We start from the raw sequence: 22,260 nt of genomic DNA, 5'->3' as shown, positions 1-22,260 counted from the left end.
TATCAGGTCAAAAAGATAATGACTTTAAGCAGATCCCTGGTGTAAACCAACTCTTACTGGTTTCCATTCAGTTAACCCAACACTGCTTCTAACCTGCGTTTTTGCTCCTTCATACATATCTTGGACCAACCTCACATACTTCTCCGGTGTTCCCTTTACTCGAATGCACCTCCAAACCTATTGGCATGGTACTCTATCGTATGCCTTTTCCATCAGATCTATGAATACTATGTGCAGTCTTTTCTGCTTTTCCCGGTGTTTTTCCATCATCTGTCGGAGGGCAAACACTGCATCTACCGTTCCTCTTCCTGGCATGAAACCAAACTGTTCTTCACCTACAGATGTTTCTTCTCTAACTCTTTGATCCATTATTCTTTCTCAGATTTTCATGGTGTGAGACATTAGCTTTATTCCTCTGTAGTTTGCACAATCCTGGATGTCACCCTTCTCTTTATAGATAAGCACAACAAGGCTTTCTCTCCATTCTTTTGGTATCTTTTCCTGACTGTATATTTTCTTTGCTAAATCCCACAGCTTGTCTATTCCTTCTCCCAGGCTCTTCCACACCTCTGCAGGAATTCCATCTAGTCCTATTGCTTTACCATTTTTCATCTTCTTTAGTGCCTTCTTTACTTCCTTCCTGCTAATAGTGTGTGTCATACCAAGGTTCTGGAATCCATCTTCAAAGAATTTTCTAGGATTTTCTTCCTTTAACAGGTTTTCATAATATTCTTTCCACCTCTTCTTTATCTTATCCTCGTTGCATAAAACCACCCCATTCCCATCCTTAACCTGTTTTATATGGGAGTAGTCTTTGGTGTTCTTGTCCCTCGACTTTGCAATTTTGTGAATTTTGTTCTCCCCCTCAGATGTTTCCAGCTCTTCGTACATGTCATCTTATGCTTTTGCCTTTTTTAGTACAACTGCCTTCTTTACTTGTTTCTTATTCTTTGGTACCTCTCCTTATCCTCTTGCTGTTCATACTTTTCCCATATATATATATATATATATATATATATATATATATATATATATATATATATATATATACATATATATATATATATATCGAAAATTTGTGGACACTGATATTCATAGCCCTGCCTGGTAAACTATTCCACAATGTTACAGTTACAGAAAAAAAAGTAGAAAATATTCTGAGGTACTGGTCGGTGAAATATTATAGTGCCTTAATGGAACGTGAATACTGATATTCTACAAAGTAAGTAGCACACAATACACACATACACACACACACACACACACACACACACATATATATATATATATATATATATATATATATATATATATATATATATATATATATATATAATACACACACACACACACACACACACATATATATATATATATATATATATATATATATATATATATATATATATATATATAACAACGATGGTGGTAATATCATATTCCTGAGATCAAATCAAAGTATTGAAAAATTAAACCTTTGAAATTATCTTCTTAAATTTTTGGACCTAAAACACCTCTTCATGCCCATTTAATTTTTTTTTTTTACAGGGTAGGAGGTTGATAATAGACATAATTAAATGGTTTCTCACAGCTTGGATTTTTTACTTATTTTGATTACCATCTCAATCTTAACAGTGATTGAAATTTCGTAATGACATAAAATACAGGTGACAATATATTATAAAGTAGAAAATATTGATACTCCCGATTCGTTTTCATTATCAGTTTCCCAGTTATGCTGAATTCGGTATCATACTCTGGATAAATCTAATAGCAGAGAAATGTGCTGCAATGAAAAAAAAAGACGAATCTGCCTCCTTTTGCAATGGAGACCCTGTTGCGTTCTGGGTGAGACTTCCTGTTGCACAATAATTGATCGGAGTTATTCCGAGTATCTCCGTTTTCTTTTCAATCTTCTTACGAGAAAAGAGAACGTTGAAAGGGATACGTAACTATATTCTTTCTTTATAGTCTCTTTACTGTTTTATCGAGTTTTCTGAAACACGATAAGACTTACATTATCATTATACCGCATTCGAGCTCGCCCTCTCTCTCTCTCTCTCTCTCTCTCTCTCTCTCTCTCTCTCTCTCTCTCTCTCTCTCTCTCTCTCTCTCTCTCTCTCTCTCTCTCTCTCACAACAAATTGCTGTGGCCTATCCTTAAGGAAGACTTCCTTGATCTTTGTGGAATTTATAATTATACCTTGAGTTGAAATTCTTTAATGTGATATTAGTTTATGAATTACAAGATTGTTATTGGATCCGTTATTTTACTGTTATTAAAGAATAAGCTAAGTCGTTAAAGGCATTAAAGTTACGTTGCTTATTTAATGCACCCTTACGATTGGTTAAACAAAACGTTATGTACTTGACATTTAAGGGGTTTGTGTTACCCGTGTTGCTATGAGCGCCAAAAACTCGATTGAAGCTGGATGTCTGAAATGGGTAGTTTTCCTCATTTAAATGGTTCTGAACTGAAAAGCAAATTTAGATATTTTGTCAGTTGTCTCTCTAATCCAAATAAGAGTTAGCAGTAACCCATTTCATGAAAAACCTAGCATACTTCAATGGGAATGTTTAAAACTTAAGGGTCTTTGGCAAAGGATCTCTGTATTATATCCAGACAGCGAAAGCAAAACACTGCAGGCCAGTTTAATCAAGCAAATGCTTTCGAAGCCAAAAGCAACGGTTAATTAACGAAGCAGTCTGTCGTAATGATTCCCCAGAATTCCTATTCCAGATTTAATGTGTCATCTCCCAGAAAATACTTGGAAATTGAATGGTGATAGCCTGCAGCACTGTTACCTGGTTTCGGCAGAGGACCAAAACAAACACCTGTTGCATCCCTGGTCCCCAATCTTGTATTCGCCTTTAAAATGATCTTACAAGATCAGCGTGAAGCTAATTGGTATCATTCTCGGAGAACAAATTTATCTGGTCGTCTTATTCCTTCTATTTTTGATGTTGTAAACGGTAACATATGTCATGAAATGTCTGCAAAACACAAAACGTTAGTTAATGAAATACACGTAGGGACAATAACAAAAAAAATTAGGTATACAAAGATACTCGTATCTGCTATTGCTTAAAACCTGAAACGCCTCTGTTATTATGGACAGAGTCCGGAGGTCTACATCAGGCTTCCTTAACCCTTTTTGCATCTTAGCTCACTTTGAGCAAGGCCCCGTGCTGGCATAAGCCAGTTTAATCTAAGCCAATGAAACCCATACTCATCACTAGTGCTGAGGACTCAGGTTTTTTTTTTTTTTAGATAAAAATTAACTGTTTATGTACAAAATTCTCAGTAACTAAATGGGCAGTGCCCAACAGAATCATATCCAATAGCTATTGGATCACAGAAATCGAAATGAATTTTAGAAATTCTTGAAAATATTACATATAAAAAAAATGCAAACGATGTGTTCCGTTTATGTTATATTTTGAGGAAGGACTAAACAGCCCCATCTAGCGAAAAATTCTGAAAATACCCCAATACCGTAAATCTGGGATTCTGTCTCATTGATATTATAAATGGTTAATTATCATAACCCTTGAATTCGAATTGATGACAGAACGCGACTCTGGAGATTATTATTATTATTATTATTATTATTATTATTATTATTATTATTATTATTATTGAAACTGAAGTAAAAAAATTGACAAAGTAAATTTACTATCTGTGAAACTTGGAGAAATAGTCCATGGATGAAGTTACGATTTACCGAGAGATGACGCTTGCGAGTGCTGGATTCTTAACACCCAACGGAAGGTATAATTTTTATTTTGATGCTAGGGCTAAACTAATAGCCCTGCCTCGATGAATGTAATGAAACAAATAAAAGAAGGCAGTTCCAACTAGCTGAGTGTCTGAGTTGGTGTAAGAAGCAACAAGTGGTCGCAACATGGGAGTCAGTCTAGAGTTTACTAACGAAATATATATATTATATATATATATATATATATATATATATATATATATATATATATATATATATATATATATATATATATATATATATATATATACAGTATATATAATTTGTGTATGTACTGTATGTAGTCATCTTGCAAAATATGCCATTTATCCATATTCATCACACACAAACTGACGATAGCTTTATAGTTAAGACACGCACAGACCTATCGGGATCGAAATTTTATTTACTTTGTTTTACACTCTTTATTTTATTTATCTATCTATTTATTTTGTTCATAGGCTCAATTCTGTCGCCGAAAGTAGTCGTTTTTTGATTCCGGGTCAGTCGAGTGTCTAGAACGAGGGGGACAAAGTCTATCGACATCTCTCCTTTATTGTGAAGTCGATCCGGGTAATGCAATTTTTGTGTGCTTCTCGGTTCTCTTGCGTTGCATGTTTACATACGTCTCTGTCAGGCAAGTTGCGTCCAGAGGTCCAAATCAGGCCTCTTTTTTTATCCTCTTTATGACGCTGCTAGCCCAAGGCCATTGTATTTGTTTTATAATTTACCAAAGTAGTTATCTAACTAAGTAGTATTCAAGGATGAAGAATAAACAATGTATTATTTCAGTTTATCAAAGCAAACGAATTTGTGGATCGTATCCTTTATTTGGAAATAAAACACTCAGTATCTGATAAATCAGTGTAAGCATTATATGTAAAAATTACTTTGGCATTTCATGTTGCCATGAACCTTGATAATTAAACTTACGGAATTCGTGATATTTGTCGGAAATAGGTCATAGGAAATAGCTTTACTCAAACAAAGGTCAAAATAGGAAACAAATATTTGCAAATGCTTAGAAGCAGTAATAACGATATATAGGCTACCGTGAGGCGAAAATTTCCTATATGTAATGCGTAATAATGCAGGGTTGCAAATAACGAGGAGTTTCAGCTATATTTATTAGTAAATTAAACGTAGTATACTATATACTTCTTCAGTCTTACACGGAATCTTGGACAATCGATTTCCTTCCGTCGATCTGACCTGGGGTCAAATCACGCACTGGGCGTACGCCATTGTTTCCGGTAACACAAAAGGGGGGCAAACACACCCTTTCCTCCTTCTCCTGCTCCTCGTAAAAAAATTCCCCGGAAGTATCGCATTCGGCAGTCGTTGTGATCACCAGCAGTCGTTGATATAATTAGAGATCATGAAGAAAATCGCTTTGATTTTGTAATTTTCTATGAATTCTTCAATTCTTCTTCTTCTCGTTTACGGCCGCGGCGATTCCAGGGCGTCCAGGGCGCACCGACAGCGACCGAATCGGTTTTCCTCCGCTGCTGCTGTCAGTCAATTGCCCCGTCAACTCGGGAGCCATTTCGCCCTTCTTCGCGCCTCCTCCATGCAGATCGTGGGCATCTCCTCCTTATTATAGTGTTTAATTACGCCCGCGAGTCCAGGGCCCATCGACAGCGGCTGACACGGTTCTCCTCCGCTGCTGCTGTCAGTCAATTCCCCCGTCAAGAGAGTCAGTTCTTCGTCGTCGTCCTCCTCTTCCTTCCGCGCCACCTCCATGGGCATCTCCTCCTCCTTATTATAGTGTTTTAATGTTGTTGCTTAGTGATCGTCCAAATGATGCAGGTATCGGACCCGTACAGCGCCCAGCCCCTCTTTGACAAGTTGACCCACGTAGCCGTGAAAACGGGCTCCCTGCACCGCTTCGCCAGGAAAAGGAATCTGATAGACAAGGTCAAGTTCTGCTGGAACATCAGCGTCGTCTATGACAAGGGGCTCAGGATTAGTTTTAAGTAAGTTACGTCCATTAGTTGGTCGCTAATGGAGGCAAAAATCACTCCTGGTCTAGATGAGGTTGTGGACGTAGCCTCCTAATCTTTGGTTGTCCGAGGTTATGCTATTTTGACAGTTTGGGCCCCCTTAGTTTTGTTGGGCTTTATTTTGTAGCTGTTTTATTAAAACTGTAGCAGGTGTGGCATTTTTCATTTTGAATGTACAGGTCGGTTAGGCTACATTAATGTAGGCTTTGATTGTCCAAAGTTAGGTTAGGCATTTTTGACCCTTTGGATCCTCTGTGCTTTCTTGGATTGATTGTATAGCTAGACTAACAAGGCCTAACTTATTTTATTAAAACTATGACAGGTATACCCTTTTTTATAATAAACTGCAGATAGGCTAGGTTAGGCTTTGATTATTGGAGGTAAGGTTAGATTTTTTGACACTTTGGGTCCCACTGTGTTTTCTCGGCTTGATTTTGTAGCTAGACTAGCCAAACCTACCCAGATTTTACTAAAACTGTAACAGTTGTAACCTTTTTGTATTATAAATGTACAAGTAGGTTACTTTACATTTAAATGTACAAGTAGGTTACTTTACATTAACCTAGGCATGCTGGTTAGCCTGTTGTATGTTGTGATAAGTTAGGCTGCCCTACACAAGATTTTTTCTTAGCATCATGAAGTGATTGTTTTCTCTGCTAAAAAATCAAGGCTAGACTAATATGGTAGGCTAGGACTTTTTCTTGTTTCATGCTATATGGGGGGGGTTCCTAATTGTTTTGGCCATGAGCCATGTAGGCAGTAACATACAAACTGGCAGACGGCTGCAGAGGACTTGGTCGCCATTCTGTCAGAATAAATTTATTTAGCCTATGTGCCTTTAGTGGTAAATGTAAAGAAGTCAGCTGCACGAAGGTATCGTGTATTAAAATAATTCTTTGTTTAATTAAAGAAAATGGTGAATGTAATGCAGTAGAGGTGAGATAGAGAAATTTACCGTTTTTTGTTCATGTTTATAAGTTAAAACTGAAGGGCTGGTACCAAATGTGGCTAAGCTCTGCCGGGCTTTACACTTACTACCACCAGCCCCTCAGGGATGAAAGTAAAGCTGTAAACAAAAGACAGTAAATTTCTTTTTATTTTGGTACATTTCTCAAATTATCTTGCCTCTCTTGCATTACATACACCCTTCTTCAGTCAAAAAATTATACTATTAATAAAATATATCTTTGGTTCTTTAGTTAAAAACTTATATTGATAAACTGTATCCTTGTGTGGCCGTCTCCATTACATTTACCCCTTTATTATCTAATATACATATACCTTTAACTGTAGACATACCACGTCAACGTTCCCAAAGTTAGGTTAGAATGGGTTACATTGTATCCCTGTCATTACTTGTATAATTTCTTGGGTAAGGTTAATAGCCTTTTGCCCCATAACTGAGGTTGGTCACAGCACCCAAGGTTATGTTAGGTAAAGTTAGGAGAGGATGTATCCTGCTTCAATTTAAGTAAGGACTGAAATTTGGTTTGTGTTCATTACTGAAAATTTGGTTTGTGTTCATTACAGTCTATTTCATACTGAATTACTCTACAGTATATGAAATTAGTCTGTCGTTCTACAGTGTCCATATCGCTCTGTAATATCTCCATGTTTTATTTACATTTTTCTGCCGGTTATGCTTTCTAAATATGCTATTTAATAAACTGTGAATGCTGTGTTATGTTATTCCAGTATTTATAAACTGTGAATGCTGTGTTTTGTTATTCCAGTATTTATTTCGGTAATCGTAAGGATGAGCTCTCCACAGAGATATTGTTTATTAGTGAAATTTTTTAACTGAACAATATAGAATAGGGTGTGTATGATGCTTTCCAGGTGAGATAACTTGAGAAAGTTTTATGTAGAAGATCCATGTGACCTTGTGTTTAGTACCAGCAGCATCTATTTAAAAACATAAAATAAGTTTCTCATTATTTCGGTAAGCTTCAGGCTATTTCATATAACAGAGAGGCATCTGTCCATTTCATATCTGCTCTTCCCATTTTGCTTTGTAATGGCTAAGTAAGGATGCTAAAGGTAGTCTTATGACTGGAACATCAATACATCAACTTTATGATAGATTAGGCTAGACTCTGAAATGTATGGTCTCCATTGTGTCTGTATGTTTTTTTTTTTTCTCCATAGGAAAATGCATAGCATAAATTTTCTTAGAGGCTAAGAATTAGACAGTCAGAAGTACTGGTACATAGGTATACAGTATTTCAGGAAAACCTAAGCCAGCCTTGTGGAAAGCCTTTTGTACACTCGAGACTTGCCATCATAAGTGGAACTTGAGAAGTTTTAGTGGTAGGTTATTTGGATTAGCCTCTGCGAGAAACAATTTTGTTACCACACTTACAGCCTCACTGAGCTATTCTACAACATGACTTTGCCATGGCCTAATCAATCATTCAGCACCTTTAATTACTCAAGTTGCTGTTTGCGTCATTTCCTATAGAATAGTTGAATTTTTTCTTACATGGCATATTCAACTTTTATAAAGAACAACTACTGTATATATGTTACATGCACCAGACTACAGGCTGTTGCAGAAGGTCCTTATGGAAGTGCTTATATTTTTTTATGTTAAAAAATATTTAATCTTTCCGCAAGATTGAATCACATTAAATATGTAGGGTCAAGGAGGTAAAGTCCCCACGAGTGGAAGGCGTAAGATTGATTAGATAGGACACAGCATTTCAAGATCAGTTAGGTAAGGATCAACAGATGCTTATGCAAGTGATGCCACATATTTTTTACTTAATGTAAGATGTACCCATTTATTCAATGTGCATCGACTTATGGATATATGTAAATTTATCACTAAAATCTTTTGAATGTTTTCTCTGATTTAGTACGTAGCTCAGGTTATTATCTGTTAATAATGGGTCCTCTTCAGGTTTTGTTGACTCTGGGTTCTTGTTGAGAGGTATCACTGAATCCTTTATTTTGTGAGATTATTTTCTGGTGTGATATGACTCACTGGTTAGTTTGGAAGAGGTCTGTGGTCTTTGTGTAGCTAGCTACTTCCGATGTCAAGGTTTCATGGGTTGAAGAGAAAGTCATATGCATAAAATTGTTTCCTCTTCTTTGCTCCTCTCTTTCCTTGTTTACTTTGTAGATTTCATTTTACCATAAGGCATCCTGTATTGATAAATTGTACTAACACTTATGTTCTGATAATTTTCTTTGGAATGCTAAAGTCTTATTTATTGATGAAAAATGTGCAAAGCTCCAAACTGAATTTTTTAGTGCCTTGTTTTTCTTTTTTCTGTACGTCATGCTCGTCATCAGTACTTGTAACTTCAGCAGCTTTCACACTCACCCCCAGTAGTAGAATTTTTCCTTCCTCATCGTCAAATTGTGGTTTTGAATTTGTATGTACGTATTATTTCAGATGTTTGTACCCTTTAAAATTCCCACTTTACTTCACAACTACCCGTTACACGTGTACCTTGGTTGAATGTTTAATTATAATTTAGTACATTATTTGACTTTTAAAAGTAGCACTCACTCCTTGGTCCATCATTGCAGTCTTTTTGCTTGGTGAAATAATTTTTGGTGTTTTAAATGTTATATGCTGATATGTTATAACGACTGACACACACACACACACACACACACACACACACACACACTCTCTCTCTCTCTCTCTCTCTCTCTCTCTCTCTCTCTCTCTCTCTCTCAGTAATAGTTTTCTTGCATGGACTGCCATTCTGCAAATGATACTTACAAGCTTTAGAATAAATCACTTAAAAAATCAGCCTTGAACAGTGATCAGATTATTCATGGCTTTGGGTTTGACTGCTGTTAAATGTAGAGCATTGGACATTGATATTTTTTAAGATACCTGGAGTCTGTGCTATAAAAAAGGAAAAGCTTCAGCTTCAATTGTGACATGGTACCTCATGGTAGCATCATCATTATGTAGTCCTGACAAACCTTAAAGCCCTTCTTTGTGCGTGGTTCTTTTCGTACATGTATAAGTTTATTTATTCCAACACTTTTATTATCTGCATTGTGCAAGTACCCTTCCTGTGCATTAATCTTCTGAAACTTTTCTCCTAGGACATCTTCACAATGCCTTTTCAACTTAAATACCTGCACAGTATGTAAGTTGAACGATCTTGTCAGGTAAACCATAAATGACTTGCTGTGAAATTAGTTTTGTATTCCTTACCCCTTACCAGCTCATCTTTTGAGGATATAAAGGTATTCCTAGCCTTTACCTAGACAATAGTTTAGAAGGCTATGCAGAATAAATTTGTGAATCTGGCCCTTGTCTAACCTAGCCTAGCTCCCCCTCTCTCTCTCTCTCTCTCTCTCTCTCTCTCTCTCTCTCTCTCTCTCTCTCTCTCTCTCTCTCTCTCTCTCTCTCTCTCTGGATAGGCGCTTCCTGTTGTTTTGTTATGGTGGATTTCCTGGCTACCGTTTTATTTTATACTCTCTGTATCTGTAAGGATGATTGAAATAATGTTAGAATAAAGATTGTAAACAAAATCACATTTACACTTTTCCTTCCCTCATGGTGCCATATGATACACCTTCCTGTTTCAAAATCATGCTCCATCATCCGCTTTTTTCGTGAAGTACCTGAAAGTGAGGGGATGTTGTTCTTGTGGTGCTTTGGAGTCATAGTTATGAAACGCTGAGAAGAGACTGAGAGCAAATGCTGAGACGGATGCTTATTAGAAGTAGTTATGCAAAGAAGTTTTTCTTGACTTTTTGAGCTGGTCAGGAGCACTTTGTAGAAAGGAATGCATAGATAGGGTTATTTTAAATTATTTGAATCTGATTCTTTTCACCATATAGCCTAAACATCTCCTTGATAGACATATGGCTGCCCAGTTGCTGTACTTTACCTTAGAACCCCACTTACTGTGAAAAACAGTGGTTTGTATGTTAGGAAACATTAGCATCTTAGATATTCATGCTGGGGTAAAATTTAAAGAAAGATCAGGAAATGTATTCAAACATCTTACTGCTTTTGAATCATTCAAGTTGAGATGAACAATGTGCTTTTACTTTTCAGTGCTCTGCAGTTTAGATGAGACTTCTAACTTCTTACTGTCTGGATGTTGATTCTCACTGCTCTATCTCCATGAAGTACAATATCTTCTTTGCCTTTTTCTGCCTTTCTAAGGTAAAATCAATTTTCCTTGACAAGGGCCAGTTCGTCAATTCCTTGAAACGGATGTTTGAAAACACAGCTTGTAGGTAGGCAAAGCTGTGGTAAAGCAACCAGATTTTGTATGCTGTAGAGCTATTTGTAATGATTGATTTTTTAGGCAAACATTTGTTGAAGTAGGTTTCTTGTTTTATGTTCACTGCTGTTAATGCACTTTTTATTCGGTTGAAAACACAGTCTACTTGATTTTTAAAAAGTAGATACTTTTAAGTTGTATAATTTTGCTTTACTAACTACTAGAAATCACATTAGGCCTAGTCAGTTACAGGTGTTTAGAGCTGCATTTGATTTTATGCTATTTACATGCCAATGCAGACAGTTACTGCCATTCAGTTCTTGGCTTATGCAAAGTTAACTTCACTTTTTACTTGTAACTGCTTCTAAGTCACCTACCATTTTCTTCTCTACTTCATATTGTACAGTTGGCTCTGTGAATTTTGGTATACATCACAGAATGGTATGGAAACGTATGGCAGCCTGTGATACCCATGAACTTTGGCATTTGGTAAGCATGGATTGAAATGATGTGTGCTGATATTCATGGAGTCAGTTGCACCATGCCCTTTTATACTTAGATTATTGTCCCAGGCAACTTGCATTTTATTTTTTTCCCCTTGAATAAGTAAAGGTAGGGGTTTGAGAGTACTTTCATGTCTTTCTTTAGTTTTCAGTTTGCTTATGTGCTCACTTGTTTTATTAGCTTACTATCTTATTTGTGACTTGTCCATTGATCATTTTACTCTTGTGTTTCATCTTTTTTGAAGGCTATTTTTGCTTCAGGGTTGTCTCTGTGAAAAAGATCACATCTTTCCCTAAAGGTAACCATCAGTATTTGTTCATTCTACAGGAATGAACTAAGATCAATGAAATCTACTTCCGTTGTTCTCAGGTTCCCAGAAGTGTTATGTAAAATGGAAGAGGTTAGTCTTCCTTTACCTTTTCAACCTCAGTTAAGACTGAAAGATTGAGGCTCAAGCCAGAAGAGATAGGGGGGTTTCATTCTCAAGCCATTTGAACCACAAAAATATAGACCCAACATGGAGTTTAACTCTTTGAGATTCCATTGATGTCATAATATTCCCAACCCTAAAGATTACAGTAATATCAGCTGATATCTGAAATTTTTCAGCAAACTTTCAACTTGTTTTCATATTTTATTTCCATTGGTTTTAATTTAATCTTACAATAAATTATAGGTATTCATCTTGAAATGTCTCTAAAATCATCTTTTTACCAAGGAAATATATTCACGGTGATCAGTTAAAGGAAAGCATTGCTATGTCCATAATCAGTTAAAGTGTTCTGTACCAGAGATGACTTTTGAGATGCCCAAAGTTTTAGTGTTTATCAGTTTGAAGATTTGCTCATATAAATATAAATCTTAAATAATGTTTTAAGAAAGAATTGATTATCAAGATTGCTTTCTTAGCTGTGTTTGTGTCACTGAGGTTTGTGTTCACTTTAAATTAGTCAAATTGTCCATTGTGTTTGGACTATATTAATATTCAGGTCTCAGGATGACAAAGCTTTTTGAGTGTCCTTTTGAGTTTTAGTTATAGGCTGAAAGGAAGCAGACTGACCAATAATCTTTTCATGTCTGAGCTCTTTAAGTTTCCCTGCAAAGTGTGAGGGAATTGTAGTGTGGATACAATACTGTACTGTGATTTCTTGCATCTGTAGAGTGTTGTGAGGAATTTCAACAGGAGTACTATCAGATGGAAGTCATTTTTCACCTGTTTATAAGATGAAACACTTTTAAGTTAAAACATTAGTGATCATGATGAAACACTTTAAATTTAAAACTTTAGTGATCATGATGATGCACCTTTGAAGAATCCAATTCTCAAGACCGGTTCCTTTTAGTTCAAAAGATGTTTACCTTCATTCAACATAGCTGGGTTATCCATAGGTTTGTGGACACTATTTTCATTGAGTTGTGTTGCTGACTGAGACTTAAGTGAAGGTGGGTTTCTTTGTCATTTCAACATCAGCCACAAAAATTGCAGATAAACATGTCTAAGATTATAATGGTACTGATAATGTAGTTGGGAGTAGGCAACTTTTCATCTTTGCTTCTTTTCCTGTTTTACGCATAGTATTTCCTTATTATACAAGGTAAGAATTTCAGGACCTGTAGATATTATAATTTCTTTTTATAAGTAACAAAATGAATTGGGCAGATTGATGTTATCGTGGCTGAATAGTTCCATGTACTTCAAGCATTTTTTTTCCCTAGATCTCTCTATCTTGCAGTCCAACCACTCTTAACTCCCTCTGTTGACCATCTTGAGTGCTGAATGGCTGAAAGTGTCCCAGTGCTTGGCTTTACAGTGTAAATTTCATGATTTCATTCATATCTGTTGTCTTGGAAGAATGGGTTTTCCTATTTTCCATCTGCATGGAAGAATGAGTTATTCTATTTTCCATTGCATGCCAGACAACACAGAGGCATGTCCAACTTTCTTCTTAGTTCCTGTATAACAAGGGCTTGCATTAGTTTGTAGAAATTAAGAAATTTTTTACATTTCTCCATCTTGAACTATGCACATTTTATTACATAATACTCATATCTTACTGATTGATTGTAGTTGTGGCAGTTTGGTCATGGTACCAGGAAACAGTGATCATCAGTATAACATTCACCAGTTAGGATTTTTTGAGAGGTTAGAGCCAGGGGTCAGTTAATAGTCAAGTTAAATATTGTAGGTTTCAGGTAGGTGCTGTACCTGACTTTCAATCACTTGTTTTCTAGGTATCTACCTAGGTATTTTTTCATTCTTATTGAAAAGCTTAGCTATTTATATACAGTTTATTTTAATATATATCACCATGGTAGTCTTCTTCATTAATGGGGGTTACATCTTATTATTAACACAATTTTTGTTTTTCAGAAATGAGCTTCAGCAGATTCTAAAGATCTTGTATAAAAAATGTGACGATCATGGCAAATCAGAAGAATTGGCACTGGAGGCTAAAGAAAAGGGATCAAAGGTAGGAACATCATTATTTCTTAGTGTAGAAAAACCAATGTTCTTGATGTTGTATTTTAAAAGTTCATTGAAACCTTTGTCGACAAAAGGATATTCACAAATTGTTCTTCCTCAGGAGTAGAGGTCAGGCTTGATGACCAGACAAAATAAGAATTATGTAATTTTGGGGCGTAATACAGTAGCAGGAATTTATTTTAGCTCCAGATATCGTAACATTCTTATAAATAGTCAGGTGCTATATCTGTAACTACACCCAGTTTGTGTGATAAAGTTAAACTGCTATTCAAAATTAACATGATATGTGTTCAGTGAAAACAGTTTTTAACATTTTGTCATCCTAATGTTTTTCAGGAATACGTGAAGAAGAAGGATGTTGATGCTCAGCATAGCTTCACAGAAAGTCTAAGATTGGCTCCTGAAGATTCCCCTGTTCTTCCCCTTGCATATGGCAATCGTTCTGCTGTTCTCTTCCAGCTGAAAAAATACAAGGTATATCATTATTCTAGCCACTCTTTAGCTCTTGTACTATACAAATTTTACAGTATCTATGTTTTTATATGCTGCATTAATCTGCATATGATGTTTGTGTATGTGCAATGTGGTCCCATTCCTTAATATTCTATGTATGTTTTATAATTCTGAAAAACAGGAAAATATTTAAAAGGTATGAGTCCAGAAATGTGAAGGTGTGGTTTTTTTCTCTTAGGGACAAGTTATGATATTGAGTGGTGTAGGGTGAGAGCAATAGACTAGTTCAACAGTCTTGGGGAGCAAAATCAAACAATCACTACTTAACCTATAGATTCAGTTACCACTAGTTTATTTACAAAATTTCCAGTATGTACAGGTCATTAACTTCAGATTCCTGTAGACAGTACTTTACTGGACAACCCTCCCTACCAGTAACTAAGCTTCCTAAATACCTAAGAACCCAATAGGCCAACAACTCGATTTATTTTATCTGTATTATTTAATCTGTGTAATGAATCACTTTGTGAGGTTCCAGCACACAAGCATTAGAAATACAAGAGAGCTGCACAGACTCCACCACCTACCACTGCAAGCGCTCAAAAAGATCTGTTGTTAGTACTGGCTTGCATATGTGGATAATGCAAAATTTTATGCAATTAGCATGAGGATTGCAGATAGAAAATTTATGAAAGTACTCATAAACTGGACAATAAGTTCCATCACAATGTGTGGCAGTGCGCTGCAGTCTTCCACAAACAGTGGCCAACACTGCTGCTTGAGTACCACAATCATTATCAAGTTCTCTGTTGAGTAAACTCTCCCCACATCAGACTTGAAATGAGAAAGGTTCCCATTAATCTTGACATGAGGGAGAACAGTGTCATACTTGAAGAAAACTACATAAACACGTCAAGAAAATTAATAAGTTAATGTATTAAACCAGCCAGCATACAGCCACCACAAAGAGTCACTTCCAGTAACTGCCCTATTTGTAAAGCATGGCCCACTTTCATTTACAGGAAAAGACATTCTAAAACTGTGGTAAATTACAGAAGCAAATAGCAGAGGAAGTGGGTCTTGATTTAAGCTTATCTGTAAAGGGTTCATAATGCAATATACACTAAGGCTACATCCTCAAACTTCAAGCAGACTAAGGAATTTGTAGAAGGCTTGAGTTTTTTCGGGAACAATACTAAGGAGATTCATTTTTAGCAGTGAGTGTAAAAACAAGCAATTCTAGTAATGTTTTTTGAGTTTTGCTGGAAACCTTGAAAAAGCTGCAAATATTATGAGTAGTGCATAGTATAATATAACAAAGCACACACAATATACAGTAGCACGCTGTGATAACAGTTAAAAGTGTCCGAGTCTACACCAATAAAAAAGAAACTCTGATATATCGTATATATGCGTGAATGTGTGTTTTTGCTATAAAGTATATACTCTGCACCCCTTAAACTGAAACGCTTATAACTGCTTATTTTGACAGTTCACTGCCTGATTTAATAACAAAAGTATAACCTTAAATTATCATACTAAAATAATTTAATATTTCAAATGAAAATTCATCTCAAACCATCATCTCAAAACACCCAGTGTCATCTTACATTACTCTCCTGTAACTGTTACTCTTAAGTATATGCACCCTAAAATGCTTATAACAATGATTTACTAATTTTAAAATATTAGTGTTAATGTTAACACAGCAAAATATCTATATAATACAAATTAAATAAATCTGTCATACGGAAGTGTGATAACTAATCAAGTTACCCTTGTATATGGAAACAGAGTTGTTTTCTTGCATAGTATTGAAGTCGTTCCGTTTTCCTTTTTGCTATAAAGGATATATTTATATAAACAAACAGTACCCATAAAGTAACATAAAAGCCTTATTATTAATATAAACTGCAGGATAGTAAAAGGTGTAGCATAATTTTTAGAGTTGAAAGCAATTTAAATTAATAAAGAAACAGTAACAATAAAAATTTTTACCTAGCTGTACAATAAACTTGGAAAATATTTGAGTAAAGTAATAAATAAAAATGAATGAAATTAGCCTAGGCTTAGGCTATTTTATAATGGCTGCACTCACTTCGAAAGTGGAATGAAGATCATAAGTCCCTCTGTGGTAGTGGCAGGCGAAGGACAAATTCCCTTGTGGTAATGGCAGGTGAAGGGCAGCGATTTATTCAGAATCACTGCCCTCAGAGTACTTGAAATGTTCAGGGAGGGTCTCACATCAATCATCTTCCTCGGTGTTATCAATGACGAGGCAAAGGACGTGGATAGCTGGGGAGTGGAGGAAGGGCTAGCAGTAGGACTTGTCACTGGTGTCTTGGGCCTAAAAAAAGATGTCAATCTTTGTCTGCTTTCTTCCAAAGCCCTGCAGAGGAAGATCTAGCACAAAGTCTTTTTTTTTTGGCTGACAGAGGGGCTAGTAGAGACCGCAGATGTGTGGCTCAGTACGGTCCTTCACAAAGCCCATTAGTACGTCCAGGTATTGAGCCATCTCACCCAGCAGCACCTTGTTTCACTGAGGCTCTTCTTCCTCCTCCTCGTTGTTGTTGTCGCCTTCTGCAGCAGCACCTTCATGCATTACCTACTCAGCTATCTCTTCCTCTGTGAGTGTCTTGTAACCAGGATCAGCTGTCGTTTCCTCCATCCACTCTTCAGTATCCTCCACCTGTAACTCCTCTTGAGATAGCAGCAAACCTTCATCCTCAGTCAACTGGCAAATCTTTTCTCTGAATTTTTGCAGCAGAATCTTCGTCAGCAGACAGCGTTTCTCCTGACACTTTTACTTTTCGGCCTACGCCATGCCTGCATTTAAAGCGAAAAGCCCAACCAATCGACGCTGTGAATTCTTTTGGTTCAGCATGAATGCTCAGTTTCTTAGCAGCCTCGATGAGCTGTTCAGCACTAATGCTGACCCCTGCTGTATGGTGCTGCATGTACCATTTCCTCAAGTTTGTTGTTGTCCAATACCCTCAGATTTTCAAGGAGCACCAGCTTTGTCCCCTCCATGTTCAATATCATAGCCTTTATTCTTAAATGCTGCAAGTTTACCCTTAGCTCTCATAATGTCAGATATTGTCTGTGCATGGATACCATAATGTTCAGCCACACTTTTTTGAGACTAACCTACTTTCTACTTTTGTAATAGCATCCAGCTTTTCCCGGATGCTTAAACAGTTCCTTGAATGCTTTTCATGGGGAGGAGCCATTGCACAAATCGCTTATGATTATAAAAAAGCGAATGGACACCATATGCTGTACACAAAGGCTTGAGATAAAGCGAGCGCAAGTCAGAAGTGTTAACACACAAGGGATGCTGGTAAATGAGTGGTGCACCCACTAGTAGTGCCTGATTTGAAAAAAACAGGTTGGCGCTTGATCCAGAGGTGAAAACCCTCAAATCGATATTTCCATTTCACACCGATACAGCAATACCTCGATCTTACACGATTTGAGTTGCGCGAGTGCACAGACACGCGAACTTTTTCGTTGGAACCTAACTAATTGTCCTATGCAATTTTCTCACAGACACGCGACATTTGTGAATCCTGAGAGAGGAGAGAGAGGTAAGGGTTGTCCTTACTTAAGAAAATTAAATTATTTATCAATTATTATGGAGAGAGAGAGAGAGGGGAAGTTATTCTTATGTTAGATATCAAAAGATGGAAATTCATGATTTATGAAGGAAAAAGAAAGAGAGAGAGAGAGAGAGAGAGACTAGAAATCTTTTGACAGCTGTGGGCAATGATTGACATATTTGACAGCTTTGCCCTTGCCCCTCTCTTCAAAGGTTTCACAAGAGATCGGGAAATGATATTTGTTTAAAATGTCACATAATTTACTATAGAAATGTATAAATTTTGTAATTACAGTTATATTATTATTATTATTATTATTATTATTATTATTATTATTATTATTATTATTATTATTATTTGAAAATTAGTACTTATTAGGTAATTCATTTATTTATCATAAAAAACAAATAAACATATACATGTAACCATAAAAATTCTCTCATTTCGGTAAGAGATGAGAGAATTTTTATGGTTACACATGTATGTTTGTTTTGTATGATAAATGATTTACCTAGTAATAAATAATAATATTCAAATATTAATAAGATTAATAAGATTAAATAATAATAATAGTAATAATATAACTGTAATTACAAAATTTATATATTTCTATAGTAAATTATGTGATATTTTAAACAAACAAATATCATTTCCCTAGCTTTTGTGAAACTTTGAAGAGAGGGCCGAGGGCAAAGCTGTCAAATATGTTAATCATTGCCCACAGCGTCTCTCTCTCTCTTTTTCCTTTTTCCTTCATAAATCTTGAATTTCCATCTTTTGATATCTAACACAAGAATAACTTTCTCTCTCATGTTATTATCTCTGTCTCCGTAATAATTCATAAATAATTTAACTTGATATTTTAAGTAAGGACTCTCTCTCTCTCTCTCTCTCTCTCTCTCTCTCTCTCTCTCTCTCTCTCTCTCTCTCTCTCTCTCTCTCTCTCTCTCAATCAATTTGATAAATAATTTCACTCTCTTAAGTAAAGACAACCCTTATCTCGCTTATTATTTCTCTGTACGTCTTTACCTGCACAATAGATAGTTTAAATTGATCTAATTTTACCTGTACCGTCTACGAACTGTAAATGTGCGAGTGTGGCAGATACGCTCTAAAACATAGAGACATAATAACTGAGTTGTATTAGTCCAAATAAAAAATACTGTTTGTTCATGAAAAAGCATTTCAGAACAAAGAGAAAGAGACGTAGAATAAAGAAGTTCTTAAAAGCGAGGTTGAGAAGACTTCTAAAAGTAGATAATTCAGAAGGGTAGAGAGAGAAATTCTCTTCCAACTCTCTATTTTTATGTCAACCATTTATTTCTTTTTTTAAGGGTAATGTATTAAGCTAAATTTTAAATGTAATTACAGTAACTAATTTAATTTAAAAGTTGTCTTAATAATTTGGGAGCGTGACTATGGTCATATTTAGTGTTTAAACTCTAGAAATAAGCATTTTTTAGCATTTTTAGAGACCGTGCCAAGCTTACTAAAAAATTCGCCTTGTGCAAGGGGTTCTGGGACCTAACCTCGCATAATTCAGGGTATGACTGTATATCCGTAAGTACGACATACCACGGTCTGTTATCTTGGTGTGGTACTGTATATTAATTTTAATGTAATGGCCTGTGAGGTCCCGACCTGTCACCAGGACCCTCAGGGCATCCTTGCTTCAAAATAAAATCTACGTGACTCACCAAGTACTCTCTGAAAACACAGATCCAGCGCTCCTGATTCAAATGATCTTTTATGCATTTTTCAGAGGATACTTTATGTCCTTGTTAGAACTGTAATTACTAATGTATGTAAGGCATTGGAAGCTTTCCAACCATATGTATTTGAAATCTCTTCCTAAACTGTATATAGAATTGTTAACCATTCTTCAGGTGTGAGAACCATCTAACTGTATATGGATGTCCCTCTCTTTTCCTCTAATGTCAAATGCTACTTTTACGCTTGCAAGAGTTCTTGACCTGTCAGAGATTTTGTGTCAATAAATCAGAATACCTTGAATCTGTCTCTTGCTTGCCGCCTCGTTATAGCCCCACACTCAATCTTATGGTTTAACTAGCCAGGAACTCCCCGAAATTGTTAAACAAATAACAGACATACACCTTACTGCCAGTTTTACGTAGATAGTGACCAGTTTCAGCTTTCATGATGGCCTCTCCTCCTGGTGGCTGGTAGTGAAACGGCCTCTCCTTCTGGTGGCTGGTAGTGAAACAAGATATTAGGTTAACATTGATACTCTCAGAGTTTCTGTAATATTGAAGACTTTTTTTTTACTTTGTTTTTTATCCATTCCTTTGGTCCCACCGGTCCAGTAAACTGCTCAAGAATAGATTCTTTGGCAAGGCCTATAAGATTCCAAAGTGTCTCAACATTGTTATTAAACTACTTAATACTAAGGAATCAGAAGATACTGTACTAGGTACATTATACTGTTTTTGTTTTTCTTTTAATTTTTCAGGAGGCTCTTACAGACATCAAGAGAGCAGTTGAGAGTGGATATCCAAATTCAATTTTGCACAAGTTGTTACCACGCCGATGTTTATGCTTTATAAAGCTGGGCGACAAGATTCGTGCAGAAGCAGCTCTTGAGCTATGCAAGAAGCATGTGTCAGTCATTCCTAATGAAGCCAAAGGTATGCAAGCTGTTTTCAGTAGCTCTTAGTAAATTTGCTAGAAATTGAATGTCAAGTATAAAGTACAAGTTAGTTTCGGTATTAAAGTGTGTGTAGAATTGCTGGCTATACTGTAGGGTCTTTGTTATTTCCCAGAGTTAGACCCTTGAAGTATCTGATAGCTTGAGATGCTTCTGTTTACACTTGGAAACATTAGGAGAAATCTCATTCCCTTTCATTAATGCTCATATTGAAGGAGGCGTACAATAATAGCATTTAGAGCATTTGTTGTTATACTTTTGGGCCCATAGAGATTTTGTTGGCATTTTTAATATTCTAATATTGGTATCTTCCTATTTCATTTGCGTTTATGAAAGATTTGTATCTGTTATTAATGTAATTCGTTGTATGAGAACAGAAAACTTACCAAAAATATATTGATGATGTAATATAAAAATTTTTACATTTTGCATCACCTGTTGATTACTTGTGTGGCATATTTTCATTTTTTAGAATCGATTCACTACCTTACTTTAGGTTTCTGTTTCATAACTGGAAAGAGATGTATTATGCATGGCATTGTACTTTATGGTTTCAGAGAAATATCAGAAAACCCTCCAGGATTTGGAAAAGAAGGTTAAAGAATTGCAGCCTGGCATAATTGCAAAGCCTGATGAACCATTACCATTGCCAGCCCTCTACAAAGGAGAAAGCTCAAATGTCACATACATGTCTTGTGCCTTAGAGATGAGGTAATGTAGTAGTTTTCCTTTATTGTAAAGTATTTTCTTTATCAGTGTTTTATTCTTTTATTTATTAAACTCCTGATTTTACTTATAGGACTTACCTGGTAGTTACATATAGCTGTCGTCTCTGACGCGCGGCAGAATTTTAAATTTCGCGCTAGCGCTAAAAACACCTAGGTGATCCCTCTACCAGCGCCCTCTATAGGTAACAAGGAACTATCCCAACAATGTTCTAGAACCCATTAAGTTTTCTGCCGAGAGACCGGTAACACGGTCTCGTTTTGTGGTTGAATTTTTTGTCTGCAATATATACTTAAGTATTTCTTTGTGGTTTTTTGCTAGCTAGCGCTTTGCTTTTGTGGTCGGATTTAATTCTTTGTACAATATGTCTGATTCTGGTTCCCAGTATAGATATTGTGCTTTAGGCTGTAGGACTCGTTTGCCTAAGGCGGCTATCGACCCCCATTCAGTTTGCTCTTCATGTAGGGGTAAATTTTGTAATTCAGAGAATACATGTGAGGAATGTATGCATCTAACAACGGATGAATGGTCAGCCTTAGAAAAATATCTACGGAAGTTAGAAAAGGACAGAGTTAGGAAAGCTTACAGAGGTCATCATCTGCTAAGTCTGTAGGGCAGGTAATTCAATCTGTTAACCCCTCTCCTATTAACTCTCCTTTGTCCGACCCTGTTGATCCCAATCCTATCACCGTGTCAGAGTTAAAAGTCCAAATGGACACTAAATTTTCAGCTGTGCTTTCAGCCATCCAGACGATGGGCCAAGCCATTGAAAAAATTGGCTCCTCGAAGTGAAGTGTTAGTGGAGGAGGTGTCTGTTCGGCCCACTCGTTCTCCCAGGTCTAGACCTCTGTCGGACTCCCC

The 22,260-nt window shown here is 36.2% G+C and overlaps 1 protein-coding gene across 3 annotated transcripts in view; it reads left to right on the top strand.

Annotated features, from left to right (window-relative positions):
- The first annotated feature begins 5,000 nt into the window (after positions 1-5,000).
- Positions 5,001-22,260, top strand: part of LOC136843686 (SET and MYND domain-containing protein 4-like) — a 100,182-nt gene continuing 82,922 nt past the window's right edge. Inside the window, exons 1-6 of one of the 3 annotated variants that reach the window (XM_067112250.1) lie at positions 5,262-5,733; positions 10,796-10,980; positions 13,843-13,942; positions 14,293-14,430; positions 20,479-20,653; positions 21,231-21,384. In XM_067112250.1, the coding sequence (XP_066968351.1) occupies positions 10,811-10,980; positions 13,843-13,942; positions 14,293-14,430; positions 20,479-20,653; positions 21,231-21,384 (737 nt within the window). In that variant the 5' untranslated portion in view covers positions 5,262-5,733; positions 10,796-10,810. Of the gene's footprint in view, positions 5,734-10,795; positions 10,981-13,842; positions 13,943-14,292; positions 14,431-20,478; positions 20,654-21,230; positions 21,385-22,260 lie in introns of all 3 variants that reach the window. The other 2 variants (XM_067112249.1, XM_067112251.1) reach the window with 2 other exon arrangements.

The sequence above is a fragment of the Macrobrachium rosenbergii genome, chromosome 12 (genome assembly GCF_040412425.1).
Source record: "Macrobrachium rosenbergii isolate ZJJX-2024 chromosome 12, ASM4041242v1, whole genome shotgun sequence".
NCBI classification, from domain to species: domain Eukaryota; kingdom Metazoa; phylum Arthropoda; class Malacostraca; order Decapoda; family Palaemonidae; genus Macrobrachium; species Macrobrachium rosenbergii.
The sequence above is the reverse complement of the archived record's forward strand: the minus strand, read 5'-3'. Positions and strand labels throughout refer to the sequence as shown.